At 36.5% G+C, this 17,238-nt stretch overlaps 1 protein-coding gene across 1 annotated transcript in view; it reads right to left on the reverse strand.

The window, feature by feature from the left end:
• Positions 1-17,238, reverse strand: part of brinp1 (bone morphogenetic protein/retinoic acid inducible neural-specific 1) — a 285,384-nt gene that overhangs the window by 125,285 nt on the left and 142,861 nt on the right. Inside the window, exon 3 of the mRNA XM_079814697.1 lies at positions 13,390-13,580. Coding sequence (XP_079670823.1) covers positions 13,390-13,580 — 191 coding nt within the window. The remainder of the gene's footprint in view (positions 1-13,389; positions 13,581-17,238) is intronic.

Below are 17,238 nucleotides of genomic sequence, written 5' to 3' on the forward strand. Positions count from 1 at the left end.
CTCTCTCTCTCTCTCTCTCTCTCTCTCTCTCTCTCTCTCTCTCTCTCTCTCTCGTTCTATCTTTAGCATTAAGCACTCAGAAGCTCCGCTGTAGCTCTGTTCCAATCCATAGTGCGTTCCCTCAACACACTGCACAACAACACATTTTCTTCCTTAGTCTGGTTTTCCGGTACTAATATATCAACTCTTAAAGGGTTAGTTCACCCAAAAATTAAAATTAGCCCATGATTTACTCTCCCTCAACTCATCCTAGGTGTGTATGACAATCTTCATTCAGACGAACACAACCAGAGTTATATTAAAAATATCCAGTCTCTTTCAAAGCTTTATGATGACAGTGAATGGGAGCCCAAAAAAAGTGCATCTATCCATCATAAAAGTTCATCTATCCATCATAAAACTGCATCTATCCATCATAAAAGTGCATCTATCCATCATAAAAGTGCATCTATCCATCATAAAAGATAAAAGTGCATCTATCCATCATAATCGTGCATCCATACATCATAATAGTGCATCTATCCATCATAATAGTGCATCTATCCATCATAATAGTGCATCTATACATCATAATAGTGCATCTATCCATCATAATAGTGCATCTATCCATTATAATAGTGCATCTATCCATCATAATAGTGCATCTATCCATCATAAAAGTGCATCTATACATCATAATCGTGCATCTATACATCATAATAGTGCATCTATCCATCATAATCGTGCATCTATCCATCATAAAAGTGCATCTATACATCATAATAGTGCATCTATACATCATAATAGTGCATCTATACATCATAATAGTGCATCTATACATCATAATAGTGCATCTATACATCATAATAGTGCATCTATACATCATAATCGTGCATCTATCTATCATAATAGTGCATCTATACATCATAATAGTGCATCTATCCATTATAATAGTGCATCTATCCATCATAATAGTGCATCTATCCATCATAAAAGTGCATCTATACATCATAATCGTGCATCTATACATCATAATAGTGCATCTATACATCATAATAGTGCATCTATCCATCATAATCGTGCATCTATACATCATAATAGTGCATCTATACATCATAATAGTGCATCTATACATCATAATAGTGCATCTATCCATCATAATCGTGCATCTATACATCATAATAGTGCATCTATACATCATAATAGTGCATCTATACATCATAATAGTGCATCTATCCATCATAAAAGTGCATCTATACATCATAATCGTGCATCTATACATCATAATAGTGCATCTATACATCATAATAGTGCATCTATCCATCATAATCGTGCATCTATACATCATAATAGTGCATCTATACATCATAATAGTGCATCTATACATCATAATAGTGCATCTATCCATCATAATCGTGCATCTATACATCATAATAGTGCATCTATACATCATAATAGTGCATCTATACATCATAATAGTGCATCTATCCATCATAATCGTGCATCTATACATCATAAAAGTGCATCTACACATCATAATAGTGCATCTATACATCATAATAGTGCATCTATACATCATAATAGTGCATCTATCCATTATAATAGTGCATCTATCCATCATAAAAGTGCATCTATCCATCATAATAGTGCATTTATCCATCATAAAAGTGCATCTATCCATCATAAAGTGCATCTATCCATTATAATAGTGCATCTATCCATCATAAAAGTGCATCTGTCCATCATAATAGTGCATCTATCCATTATAAAAGTGCATCTATCCATCATAAAAGTGCATCTATCCATTATAATAGTGCATCTATCCATCATAAAAGTGCATCTATCCATCATAATAGTGCATCTATCCATCATAAAAGTGCATCTATCCATCATAAAGTGCATCTATCCATTATAATAGTGCATCTATCCATCATAAAAGTGCATCTGTCCATCATAATAGTGCATCTATCCATTATAAAAGTGCATCTATCCATCATAAAAGTGCATCTATCCATTATAATAGTGCATCTATCCATCATAAAAGTGCATCTATCCATCCATCATAAAAGTGCATCTATCCATTATAATGGTGCATCTATCCATCATAAAAGTGCATCTATCCATCATAATAGTGCATCTATCCATCATAAAAGTGCATCTATCCATCATAAAGTGCATCTATCCATTATAATAGTGCATCTATCCATCATAAAAGTGCATCTGTCCATCATAATAGTGCATTTATCCATCATAAAAGTGCATCTATCCATCATAAAGTGCATCTATCCATTATAATAGTGCATCTATCCATCATAAAAGTGCATCTGTCCATCATAATAGTGCATCTATCCATTATAAAAGTGCATCTATCCATCATAAAAGTGCATCTATCCATTATAATAGTGCATCTATCCATCATAAAAGTGCATCTATCCATCATAATAGTGCATCTATCCATCATAAAGTGCATCTATCCATTATAATAGTGCATCTATCCATCATAAAAGTGCATCTGTCCATCATAATAGTGCATCTATCCATTATAAAAGTGCATCTATCCATCATAAAAGTGCATCTATCCATTATAATAGTGCATCTATCCATCATAAAAGTGCATCTATCCATCCATCATAAAAGTGCATCTATCCATTATAATGGTGCATCTATCCATCATAAAAGGGCATCTATCCATCATAAAACCAACATTATATTTAAAAAACAAATAGTGTGAGCGGTGTGTTCCGATGTTTGTTGACCAAATAACCTCATAACAGTTATAACAGTAGCACATCATTTGAGACACACCACAGTGTGTATTTGTGGTGTAAGTGTGCAAAGCATGCATGAGACAAAATGTGCAGAATCAACCAGAGCTCACTCAAAACAGGGTGTGTTAAGAACACAACACATATCACTATCAACATGTAAGGTCATCTAAAGGTCACGGGTTAAATCGACCCTTCATCTAAACACATTTACTGGCATTGCTTTCATAGCATAATCGACTGAGGTTTTATGCCACACAGTGTTTTCTGCATATGGTTTTCTCATGTCACGTATGTTTGGGTAAAGCGTGGGCTCGAAACACACGATGGTCTTCCTGAGGGATGTTAATGTTGTGTGCACATCCATGACTGTCCATTAACCTGTTAGCATCAACCTTTGGATTCTCGTGACCTTTATTCTCAGCTGTGTCTATATTGTTCAATCTGGACAGCACACAGAATCCCTGACGCTAATGCGAGTAACCTTTAAAGGCAGCATTAATGAATCAGATTTCCTGTTAATCAACCGATTAATCAATGTAAGGACGTCCACACCGAACAAAGACCACTGAACCTCGGTTTGACCTTGAGCTGTGTGTGATAAGCTCTACAGTTGGTGAGCACAGATCTCAGGTATTAGCCTGGCGTTTCTGCGCTTGTGATTTATTGTGCTACTCTGGACTGGAACAGGCATATTGCTTGTATTGATTTTCCATTGGGTTTTATGGTCATATGGTGTAGGTGACAGAGGGTAAGGGTGTTCGTGGCGGTGGATTCCCTTCAATACTGCGGCTAAACGTAATGAAATTCCAGTCGCCTTTTCATTTTCTTTGCAATAAACTCTATATGGATATAATAACCCATAAATGCTGTAATGACCAACAGTACAACACGCCTCAAACACACCTCAACACGGCACAAACACGGCTCAAACACGGCTCAAACACACCTCAACACGGCTCAAACACACCTCAACACGGCTCAAACACGGCTCAACACGGCTCAAACACACCTCAACACGGCTCAAACACACCTCAACACGGCTCAAACACGGCTCAACACGGCTCAAACACGGCTCAAACACGGCTCAACACGGCTCAAACATGGCTCAAATACGCCTCAACACGCCTCAACACGGCTCAAACACGGCTCAATACGGCTCAAACACGGCTCAAACACACCTCAACACGGCTCAAACACACCTCAACACGGCTCAAACACGGCTCAACACGGCTCAAACACGGCTCAACACGGCTCAAACACGGCTCAACACGGCTCAAACACGGCTCAAACACGCCTCAATACGGCTCAAACACGGCTCAATACGGCTCAAACACACCTCAACATGGCTCAAACACGGCTCAACACGGCTCAAACACGGCTCAAACACGGCTCAACACGGCTCAAACACACCTCAACATGGCTCAAACACGGCGCAAACACGGCTCAAACACGCCTCAACACGGCTCAAACACACCTCAACACGGCTCAACACTTAAAGACGAGGAATCATTTGTAATGCCAAAGAACATTAAACATCCTTTAACACAAACAAACAAACACATTTTTTTTATCATTTTATTTTATTCATATATTTGACATTTTCTTTTTAGCACTGGCCTGAAAATAAATGTATTATTGTTTTTATTTAATTGTCTATTTTTCTTTTTATTTATTTATTTATGATTGTATTTCATTTTTTTTTTTTTTTAATTCTCTAATTTTATTTATATCTTTGACATTTTCTTTTTGGCACTGGCCTAAATTTTTTTGAAAAAAAGTATCATTTTTGCAGCAATTTAATAAAGTATATTTATATATATATATATATATATATATATATATATATATATATATATATATATATATATATATATATATATATAATATATATATATATATATATAATATATATATATATATATATATATATATATTTTTTTTTTTTTACATTTAATTTAATAATATATTTAACATTAAATTTAACTTTATTTTATTTTATTTTATTTATATATTTAGATTAGATTAGATTAGATTAGATTAGATTAGATTAGATTAGATTAGATTCAACTTTATTGTCATTACACAAGTACAAGTACAAGGCAACGAAATGCAGTTTATGTCTAACCAGAAGTGCAATAGCAGCAAGTGCAGGATATACAATGGTTGCATAAGTGCAGGACATGGAAATATACTGAATATTTGACTTTTTTTGGCACATGGCCTATTTATTTATTTTTTTACATTTATTTAAATAATATATTTAATATTAAATAAATAATATATTTTCAGATATTTTCTTTTTGTTACTGGCATAAACATATCTGAAACAAATGGCAGAAATGTAACAAAAATCACTTTATTATACTTGCTATATGTATTTTGAACAAAACCAACTAAACAAACAAACATTTTATTTTATTTATTTTATTTATTTATTTATTTATTTATTTATTTATTTATTTATTTATTTATTTATTTATTTATTTATTTATTTATTTATTTATTTATTTATTTATTTATTTATTTATTTATTTATTTATTTATTTATTTATTTATTTATTTATATATTTGACATTTTCTTTTTGGTACTGGACTAAAAATATCTGAGGGAAATAATGCAGAAATGTTAAACAAGTATCACTTTTTTACATTTAATTAAATAATATATTTTACATTAAATAAATCATATATTTTCTGATATTTTCTTTTTGGTACTGGCATGAAAATATCTGAAAAAAATAAAATGTGATTTTTTTTTCAACTTTATTATACTTGGTGTATGTATTTTGACTTCCAAACTCCTGAAGTGTTTCCAATTTTGTGAATGCTCAGACCTCATCATCCACTCGCAGTCTTTGCAGTGTTTTAAGTGTCTCTCTGCCAACATAATGACACACTCTGAAGCGACACACTGACCTCAGGCCTGTGCCGTACGACCTCTAGAGCGAGTGTGATCTACTGACACACACAGACATGATGATCCTGATGGAAAACAGTCATGAGTGAAGGCACATCAAACCCCCTCCAGCCCAGAGGTCCTCCATAAACACAGTGATATGGGGTTAAAGGTCAGAGCAAAAGGGATTATTCTAGCAAATATCACTGCATCGCACCACATTGTTTATTAGTTCGTATTGTTGTGCTTTGATCAAAGCTGTAAAAATAACCAACTGTACTATTTATGAACTATTTGAGTGCAGTGTGGCCAGTAAACGTGTTAAAATGATAAAATACTGATAAAGATTGTAAGCAAAACCAGTTTGAATCACGTGGTCAAAAACGTTATTATAATGCCACTCACTTAAATATGACATGTTTTAAAGGGGAAATGTCACAGCAAAATAGAATTGAAACGCACGCATAATAAACAATGAAAGCAAAATGTAAAATATATTTGATTTAAAATCTACGTAATATAAGTTTTGTATAAATAGCACAATAAAACAGCACATTATTCATACAGGCCTTCTCTAAACGTGTGATTATTATGATGGGAAACACTATTTTAGATAAATGCAAACTAAAATAAGATAAAATATAATATAATAAATAATAGGCAACATTTTTGTTTAGTTTAGATTAGCAAATAACTAAATAAACTAAAACTCATAAAACTAGACATATTACTGTATAACATCACAAAAATACTAATACTTTAACTCAAATTAAAGCAAAAACAGAATATTTCAACTTAAAACCTTATTCAAAATTGTATAAAAACTATAACTAAAACTCATAAAATTATAAATAAACTAATAAAAATGACTTTATTTACTAAAATTACTAATATTTTAACTAAAATTAAAGCAAAAACAGAACATTTTAATCTTTATAAAGACTATTATAGTATATTAATGATACTAAAATAACAATGAGACATTCATAACTATGAGAGACACATTATTAATAATGTCACTCACTTAAATATAAGATATCTTTATGTTTTGATCATCATCACAGCAGAATAGAACTGAATAAAGGAACATTTCTTAGAAAATACATAAAACGTGTTAGATTTTAATTAAAAACAATGAAAGTATTTAAACTCTATGTACTATAATTATGATGGGAAACACCACAACTAAAATAAAATCTAATATTTATTATAATAATAGGCAATATTTTTGTTTAGCAAAATAAACTAAAACTCATACAATTATAAATAAACTAATACAAATGACATTATTTACTAAAATTACTATTTTAACTCAAATTAAAGCAAAAACAGAATATTTTAATCTTTATGAAGACTATAATAGTATATCAATGATCCTAAAATAACACTGAGACATTCATAACTATGAGAGACAATGAAAGCATCCGCTGCACTGCATTTGCTTTTATTCTGTTCTTACAATCCGGCCTCATATTCCTTCTCCCGATCATATTTCTCCATGCCATAATTAGAGCATCAGGTTTAACCACCAAGCCAGAACTGATATAATATTCCAACCTCTGAATACAAACCGTCCATGAAAGCCGAACGACAGCACATCAGAGCAATTACACTTGACAGCTGTGAATCTATATGAAACTGAGCCCTTAAAGGACAAAGAGGGTAGCGGGCTCGGTTCAGCTCAAACATTATGAATTACAGACAGATTTCATTAACAGAATCATCTGTTCTGCACATCACCAAACACACACACACACACACACACACGGGTAACAAGCATATACTTCAGCATAGACTCTCATTATAAAATCAAAATGGACACTTCTTTTCTTCCCCTCCCTCTTGCAGAATCTCGTCTCTGATGACGAGGGCGGGGCCACCTGTCACTCACATCAGATCGACCAATAGCAGAACACAATCCAATCAATTCCCCACTGACTAAATCAAGCCCCGCCCCTACATTTGTTCTTGTTTGTGAAGCATTTCACTCGCATGCAGCACAATAGAGAAGAAAAGACGAGTGCAGCTTCCCTTTCATGATGACTTTAAAGCAAAAGACTGTATTTTGGTGCAAACTCATGCTCCCCAATGAGGCAGATGCAACTATGGTCAGAATGCATGAAATTAAATGCATATGCATTTAATGGATATTAACATAATTTAATGGATCTGCATATATTTTGGTTAGGGAAGCTCCGATCAGGTTTTTTGCGGATTTTAAGCTGTTAACCACTTACAGCCTGAAGGCATTTTAATGATTTCAAGTGGCATACTTTAAAATGAATGGCTTATAACTCTACAAAAAAAAAACAAGGTATCATTATGTTCATAGTCTTATTTGATATAAAACTTTTATTAAATATTAAAAGTTATTAAACCTTTCAAATTTTGAAGACTGAGAAAACCCCAGAAAAGGGATGCAAATGATTTATTTATGTTGTTATTATTCATGCTTGACATGATGACTATAAGAAAGTGTATATAATAGATCATAAAATCAAGTTTGAGCTTGTTCACACTCATGTCAACTGCATGTGGGACAAACTCTGTGTTGATATCTCAAAGCAATCAAGGCAGCCTTTTTATCAAAAAACCTCCAAACAAGTGATTTTACTGAACAAAATAACTACTTACATGTGTATTTAAGTAATAAGTCCATGATTCGATGGAGCATTCAAACCAATCGGAGCGCGCTCCAGCTGTAAAAGCCACCATACCCAAGATCCAGATTTCACTGGTTGAACTTTCACATGATGTTTGCATCATGATCGGATGCCGGAAGTCCTATTGCTTTATGTGCGCAATGTACTATAGTTTACAAATTTTACAAAGCAGTTACAAAGCAGAACTTGGCCCAAAAACCTGTTTACATGCACATCTGCGACAACTGTTTACGAGTTTACCTCATCAAATTGCAATTGGTTGTAAGATCAGCCAAATTTCGTGACTACCGCTCGGGTCTTTGAATGTGATTACCGGCCGATACGATTAATCAGAGCATCCCTAATTCCAGTTTGAGCGCTCACCTCCCTGTCCTACATTTGTTCTTGTTTGTGAAGCGTTTCACTCGATATACGGCACAATAAAGAAGAAAAGACGAGTGCAACTTCCCTTTCATGATGACTTTAAAGCAAAATACTGTATTTTGGTGCAAATTCATGCACCCCAATGAGGCAGATGCAACTATGGTCAGAATGCATGGAATTGAAAACAATTGTACTTAATAGATATTAACATAATTGAATGGATCTGCATATATGTCTCATCAATGCTAGGCTGCCCAAAACAGAACCACACCGCCAATCCAAACTGTATGCTAATAGTCAATCAATCATCTTTGATATTAGTGGCCCTGACAGTTTACACTAATGTCAACTGCATCTGAGCCAAATTTGGTGTTGATATCTCAAAGCAATCAAAAGTTATGGCATGTCGAGCCAGGGTAGCCTTTTTATCAAAAGTCCAAAAAAACTCCAAACAAGTGATTTTACTGAACAAAATAAGTGTAAGTAAGTGCCATAAAATATGCATAATTACAAGTAACAAGTAATTAGATCCTGGTTCCTGGTCTGCTGTTTCAACTTCATACTGTTTACATGCATGTTGGCGGTAACGTTTTATGGATTTACGTCATTAAATTGCAATTGGTTTGGGAGATCGGTCAAATTTAGTGACTACCAATGGCATCATTAGCCCTATTCGGACGGGATTAGTTGGGGAGGTGGGGGTAAAGTCATTATTACCAGAGGTTCTCAGTGATTTTAGTCCCGTCCAAATCATTATGGACAATAGCCCTATTCGGACGGGATTAGTTTTACATGGGAAGGTGGGGGTAAAGTCATTTTACCTCAGGACGTCTGTAATATTATCAGCCAATTCACACGGGATAAGACATCTCAGTAAAACTAGCAGAAGTGGGAGGGGTAACTCGCTTTACGCACCACAGTAACCTCCTTGTCGTCATGTGTGTATGACGTTGCTTCCCGTTATCACGTGAACAAACACACAAAATGGCGCCAACAAGAAAAACGCGAAACTGGAGCAGGGAGGAAACGCTGTGTTTAATCTCGGTTTGGGGAGAAAGTCGCTTTCAGAAGCAGTTTGATACCATGGTGCATAATCACACTATTTGGGATCAGATTTATTTACATTTACATTTAGCAGACGCTTTGGTTACACTTTATGTCGATAGTCCACTTTAGACATTCTACTAACTATAAGTAACTTTGCAACTACATGTCAACTAACTGTCATTAGAGTATTTGTAGACTGTCTGCCTAATATTTACTTAAACTTTATTTTGTTGGTTCCCCAACAGACATTCTACTGACTATAAGTAACTTGGCAACTACAATTCAACTTATTCTACTAACCCGAACCCTAACACCTAACCATAACCTACCACTCTACTGACAGTCAACTAGTACTCTAATGACAGTTAGTATAAAATAAAATAAAGTGTTACCAACGCTTTTATCCAAAGTGACTTACAGTGCCCTTATTACAGGGACAATCCTCCTGGAGCAACATGGAGTAAAGTGCCTTGCTCAAGAACACCCTGGTGGTGACCGCTGGGATCGAACCAGCAACCTTCTGCTTATCAGTTCCAATGTTTAACCCAATGGACCACCATCTCACATATCAAGAAGTTGAAAGTAAATGTCCAAAAGTTGAGGAAGATGTGCCTCTTTCGATCTTCTATTTGCTTTAAATGGTGTGCGGAAAATACTGGAGGTTTGCCACAGAGTTGTCCCACCACCTCCAATGCAACCAAGTGCTTCTTCAAGCGACTCCATGCTTGCAAAATGCCCCAAAAACTACTTTTAAACAGGAAATGACGGCATTTTACCGTACATTTTTACAGCGGGTCTATTCGAACGGGATTAGTATTACCCGAGGTCATTTTTCCGGACCTTTTTACAGAAGGTAAAAGTCTCCGTAATCTTTACTGACATTGTCCGTAATGATTACCAAGACTGCACATTCAGACGGGACTAAAATCACAGAGAACCTCTGCTAATAAATACTTTACCCCCACCTCCCCAACTAATCCCGTCCGAATAGGGCTAATGTCAGTAAAGATTATGGAGACTTTTACCTTCTGTAAAAAGGCCCGGAAAAATGACCTTGGGTTATACTAATCCCGTTCGAATAGACCCGCTGTAAAAATGTACGGTAAAATTCCGTCATTTCCTGTTTAAAAGTACTTTTTGGCTCGTTTTGCAAGCATGGAGGCGCTTAAAGAAAGCGTTGTAGGAGGTGGGACAACTCTGGCAAACCTCCAGTATCGATTCTATCCTTCAGTTTTCCCCACTCTCCAAAATATTCCTCAACTTTGGGACATTTACTTACAACTTCTCGATAAATCTGATCCCGAAAATAGTGTGATTATGCACCATGGTATCAAACTGCCTCTGAAACCGACGTTCTCCCCAATCCGAGATTAAACACAGCGTTTCCTCGCTGATCCAGTTTCGCGTTTTTCTTGTTGGCGTCATTTTGTGTGTTTGTTCACATGATAACAGGAAGCAACGTCATACCCACATGACGACAAGTGGTGCATAAAGCGAGTTACCCCTCCCACTTCTGCTAGTTTCACTGCGATGTCTTATCCCGTGCGAATTGGCCGTTAATATTACAGACGTCCTGAGGTAAAATGACTTTACCCCCACCTCCCCATGTAAAACTAATCCCGTCCGAATAGGGCTATTGTCCGTAATGACTACCGAGATGGCACATTCGGAATGGACTAAAATCACAGAGAACCTCTGGTAATAAATACTTTACCCCCACCTCCCCATGTAAAACTAATCTCGTCCGAAAAGGGCTAATGTCAGTAAAGATTACGGAGACTTTTACCTTCTGTAAAAAGGTCCGGAAAAATGACCTCGGGTAATACTAATCCCGTTCGTATAGACCCGCTGTAAAAATGTACGGTAAAATTCCGTCATTTCCTGTTTAAAAGTAGTTTTTGGCGCGTTTTGCAATCATGGAGGCGCTTGAAGAAAGCGTTGTAGGAGGTCGGACAACTCTGTGGCAAACCTCCAGTATCGATTCTATCCTTCAGTTTTCCCCACTCTCCAAAATCTTCCTCAACTTTGGGACATTTACTTACAACTTCTCGATAAATCTGTTCCCAAATAGTGTGATTATGCACCATGGTCTCAAACTGCCTCTGAAAGCGACGTTCTCTCCAAACCGAGATTAAACACAGCGTTTCCTCGCTGCTCCAGTTTTGCGTTTTTCTCGTTGGCGCCATGTTGTGTGTTTGTTCACGTGATAACAGGAAGCACCGTCATAGCCACATGACGACAAGTGGTGCGTAAAGCGAGTTACCCCTCCCACTTCTGCTAGTTTTACTGCGATGTCTTATCCCGTGCGAATTGGCCGTTAATATTACAAACGTCCTGAGGTAAAATAACTTTACCCCTAGCCTGACAAGCCAGACCCACATCAAGATGTTTGGTCTGGAAACTCACCATTAGCAGGGCTCAATCCGAGGGGCGGGATAAACGGTTGTCTGTCAAATTCCCTCTGCACGCAATTGGATAGTGTCACAACCAACCGAAGCGGAGCTAACATTTAGTTGATAGATAAATCTTCCTTTCTTACGAATGACTTCGCCGTTCTTTGTTCTTTCCTCAAAGAAAATCTTAACTCCAAGTCTTCCAGAGTAGCGGCCAAAACTGATTTGAAAGACGCTGATCGTCAGCTTCTTTGTTTACCTGTAGTAGCACCAAGAACCTCCGCAACTGCGCTCCGTCATTATGTTAAGCCCGCCCACCGACTCTACACACGCTGTGATTGGCCTGACCAGAGTTTGGTTTTTCCAGCTCTGAGGTCTACCGAGAGTTGCTAGACTACACTCGCGGCAAAATACATTTTCTGCCGCTAGGGTGCGTCTAGATTTCTTGGCTACTTTACCCCCACCTCCCCATGTAAAACGAATCCCGTCCGAATAGGGCTATTGTCCGTAATGACTACCGAGATGGCACATTCGGAAGGGACTAAAATCACAGAGAACCTCTGGTAATAAATACTTTACCCCCACCTCCCCATGTAAAACTAATCTCGTACGAAAAGGGCTAATGTCAGTAAAGATTACGGAGACTTTTACCTTCTGTAAAAAGGTCCGGAAAAATGACCTCGGGTAATACTAATCCCGTTCGAATAGACCCGCTGTAAAAATGTACGGTAAAATTCCGTCATTTCCTGTTTAAAAGTAGTTTTTGGTGCGTTTTGCAATCATGGAGGCGCTTGAAGAAAGCGTTGTAGGAGGTCGGACAACTCTGTGGCAAACCTCCAGTATCGATTCTATCCTTCAGTTTTCCCCACTCTCCAAAATCTTCCTCAACTTTGGGACATTTACTTACAACTTCTCGATAAATCTGTTCCCAAATAGTGTGATTATGCACCATGGTATCAAACTGCCTCTGAAACCGACGTTCTCCCCAATCCGAGATTAAACACAGCGTTTCCTCGCTGATCCAGTTTCGCGTTTTTCTTGTTGGCGTCATTTTGTGTGTTTGTTCACATGATAACAGGAAGCAACGTTACCCCTCCCACTTCTGCTAGTTTTACTGCGATGTCTTATCCCGTGCAAATTGGCCCTTAATATTACAGACGTCCTGAGGTAAAATGACTTTACCCCACTTGCCCATGTAAAACTAATCCCATCCGAATAGGGCTATAGAATGTGATCATCGGAGCATCCGATCAATCCCAAATGTCGGCTAGAGCGCTCACCTCCCAGTGTGGCCGAGATCAAGATGTGCGTTCCATATTTCTTGATGATGGTGTCGATGAACTGTTGCGTGGACGGCCGTCGTCCGAGCATCCGCATGCTGCGCTGGAAATCCGGCATCAAGGGCAGAGGATTCCGGATCAGATCCCGCCTCTCGATGGCTGTGTTCCTCACCTTCCAGCGTGCAAACTCCCTGCAGAACAGAGCAAAACATGAGGGCCTGCATGGGCAAAAAACCGAGAGCTGGTTTAGACTGTCATGCAGGTGGCAGCTTATATTCTTGCATATGCACATACATTTTCAAATGTTACAGCAACCACTAATGTTAGATCAAAATGCAGTCATAGCATATATTTCTGTCCTGTCAGTAAACACACACTCGCATACAGAAATTGCTTTCACTGAAGAAGTTACCATAGCAACACAGGCTGCTCTGGTACTTTTCATTAGGATCATTATCGGACGGAAAATATTACTAATTTATTGACATGTCACAAATATGATCACCTCAATAGATTCTCTATCGAAATATCGGTACCACTTAAGCCTCTATGTACAATGCATTATATAAGATATTCATAATGCACATCATATATTATATATTACATGCATAATAATATTAGCTTTCCTTCTTAACACATTACACTTTCTAACAATGAGTAAATTAGTATTATAATGTGGTTGCAATTATTCATGAGATCATACATAAGGTGCATTACAATTTTATAATGCATTATACATTTTCATAAATAATTGTAAACAAAGTTGAAAAGCATTATAATATTTGTACATTCCTTGTTGCATCTGAAATTGGTTGTTTGTCGTGTGTTTTAATACATTATATTTTCTAAAGGTGTGACAATGAGTCTAAATGAGTATTATAATGTATTATAACAGTGGTAACAATTATTTATGAGATCATACAATGCATTAATGTGCATTACAAGGAATAATTAATGCATTACACATTGTATAATGCATTATATATAAAGGCTTCATTGCATTTTTGTTATTAACTAACACTGACAAAGATGATTAAGTGCTGCCGCTCAGTGTTAGCTATTGCTTTAACTAATTTTAACAAATAAAACCTTAATGTAACCCCCACCCCCCACCCCCCAAAAAATACATATCTGAGCTATCACTTTAATGCAATACAGTTTTGTCACAATGTGCAGCACATATAATCTACCAGGAAAGACAAAAGGTTTATTTTGCGACATTATTTTGGAGCTTTGTGCAAAACACAATTTCAAATGCATTGGCAATTGCGAAACCAGCAATCATGTGGCAATCACTTTTGTCCATTGCGATAGAGGGGAAAACAAAAGCAACAACATTTGGATATTGAATCCAAATCAAGGCTTCCACAAAGTGATCTAATCAACACAACTGCTGTCGTCTGCCATGATTGTCATGATGAAGCGATGAGCATTCGTCGTGATTTGCCATTGGCCAGATTTCTGTCTCACTGATCTCACAATTGGCTCGATTAGCATCTCATTTGGCAGCGAATCACATGCATCCAGTTCCTGTAATGAAGTGAAAATTGAAACTCCTTGAGACATGAAATGCATTCACTGAGTGATTTGCTAATAATCCGAGGAAAAACTACTTTAAAGAAGCATCTATTTCCATAAATGCTGAGTTGGGAGCTGGACGGTGGAAATGTCCATTCAGCACCTGTCTAAAGTCTGAAGTCTTAAGCGGTACATGTGCCAGAGCAGTCACTGCTGAACTTCTGCGAACTCCATGACAGACTGGACCTTCATACACAGATGTAGATGAGATCATTCACAGATCATTCACAGATCATAAACAGATCATTAAACAGATGTAGATGAGATCATTCACAGATCATTCACAGATCATATATAGATGTAGATGAGATCATTCACAGATGTAGATGAAATCATTCACAGATGTAGATGAAATCATTCACAGATGTAGATGAGATCATTCAGAGATGTAGATGAGATCATTCACAGATGTAGATGAGATCATTCAGAGATGTAGATGAGATCATTCACAGATGTAGATGAGATCATTCACAGATGTAGATGAGATCATTCAGAGATCATTCACAGATCATTCACAGATCATACATAGATGTAGATGAAATCATTCACAGATGTAGATGAGATCATTCACAGATGTAGATGAGATCATTCACAGATCATTCACAGATCATTCACAGATCATTCACAGATCATACATAGATGTAGATGAGATCATTCACAGATGTAGATGAGATCATTCACAGATCATTCACAGATCATAAACAGATCATAAACAGATGTAGATGAGATCATTCACAGATCATTCACAGATCATATATAGATGTAGATGAGATCATTCACAGATGTAGATGAGATCATTCACAGATGTAGATGAGATCATTCAGAGATGTAGATGAGATCATTCACAGATGTAGATGAGATCATTCACAGATGTAGATGAGATCATTCAGAGATGTAGATGAGATCATTCACAGATGTAGATGAGATCATTCAGAGATGTAGATGAGATCATTCACAGATGTAGATGAGATCATTCACATATGTAGATGAGATCATTCAGAGATCATTCACAGATCATTCACAGATCATACATAGATGTAGATGAAATCATTCACAGATGTAGATGAGATCATTCACAGATGTAGATGAGATCATTCACAGATCATTCACAGATCATTCACAGATCATTCACAGATCATACATAGATGTAGATGAGATCATTCACAGATGTAGATGAGATCATTCACAGATGTAGATGAGATCATTCACAGATCATACATAGATGTAGATGAAATCATTCACAGATGTAGATGAGATCATTCACAGATGTAGATGAGATCATTCACAGATCATTCACAGATCATTCACAGATCATTCACAGATCATACATAGATGTAGATGAGATCATTCACAGATGTAGATGAGATCATTCACAGATGTAGATGAGATCATTCACAGATCATTCACAGATCATACATAGATGTAGATGAGATCATTCACAGATGTAGATGAGATCATTCACAGATTTAGATGAGATCATTCACAGATGTACATGAGATCATTCACAGATGTAGATGAGATCATTCACAGATAATTCACAGATGTAGATGAGATCATTCACAGATAATTCACAGATGTAGATGAGATCATTCACAGATAATTCACAGATGTAGATGAGATCATTCACAGATCATTCACAGATCATCCACAGATGTAGATGAGATCATTCACAGATCATTCACAGATGTAGATGAGATCATTCACAGATCATACAGAGATGTAGATGAGATCATTCACAGATCATACATAGATGTAGATGAGATCATTCACAGATCATACATAGATGTAGATGAGATCATTCACAGATGTAGATGAGATCATTCACAGATGTAGATGAGATCATTCACAGATGTAGATGAGATCATTCACAGATGTAGATGAGATCATTCACAGATGTAGATGAGATCATTCACAGATCATTCACAGATCATACATAGATGTAGATGAGATCATTCACAGATCATACATAGATGTAGATGAGATCATTCACAGATCATACATAGATGTAGATGAGATCATTCACAGATGTAGATGAGATCATTCACAGATGTAGATGAGATCATTCACAGATGTAGATGAGATCATTCACAGATCATTCACAGATCATACATAGATGTAGATGAAATCATTCACAGATGTAGATGAGATCATTCACAGATGTAGATGAGATCATTCACAGATGTAGATGAGATCATTCACAGATCATTCACAGATTATTCACAGATCATTCACAGATGTAGATGAGATCATTCACAGATCATTCACAGATTA

This window comes from Gobio gobio (assembly GCF_949357685.1).
Source record: "Gobio gobio genome assembly, chromosome: 4".
NCBI classification, from domain to species: Eukaryota; Metazoa; Chordata; class Actinopteri; order Cypriniformes; family Gobionidae; genus Gobio; species Gobio gobio.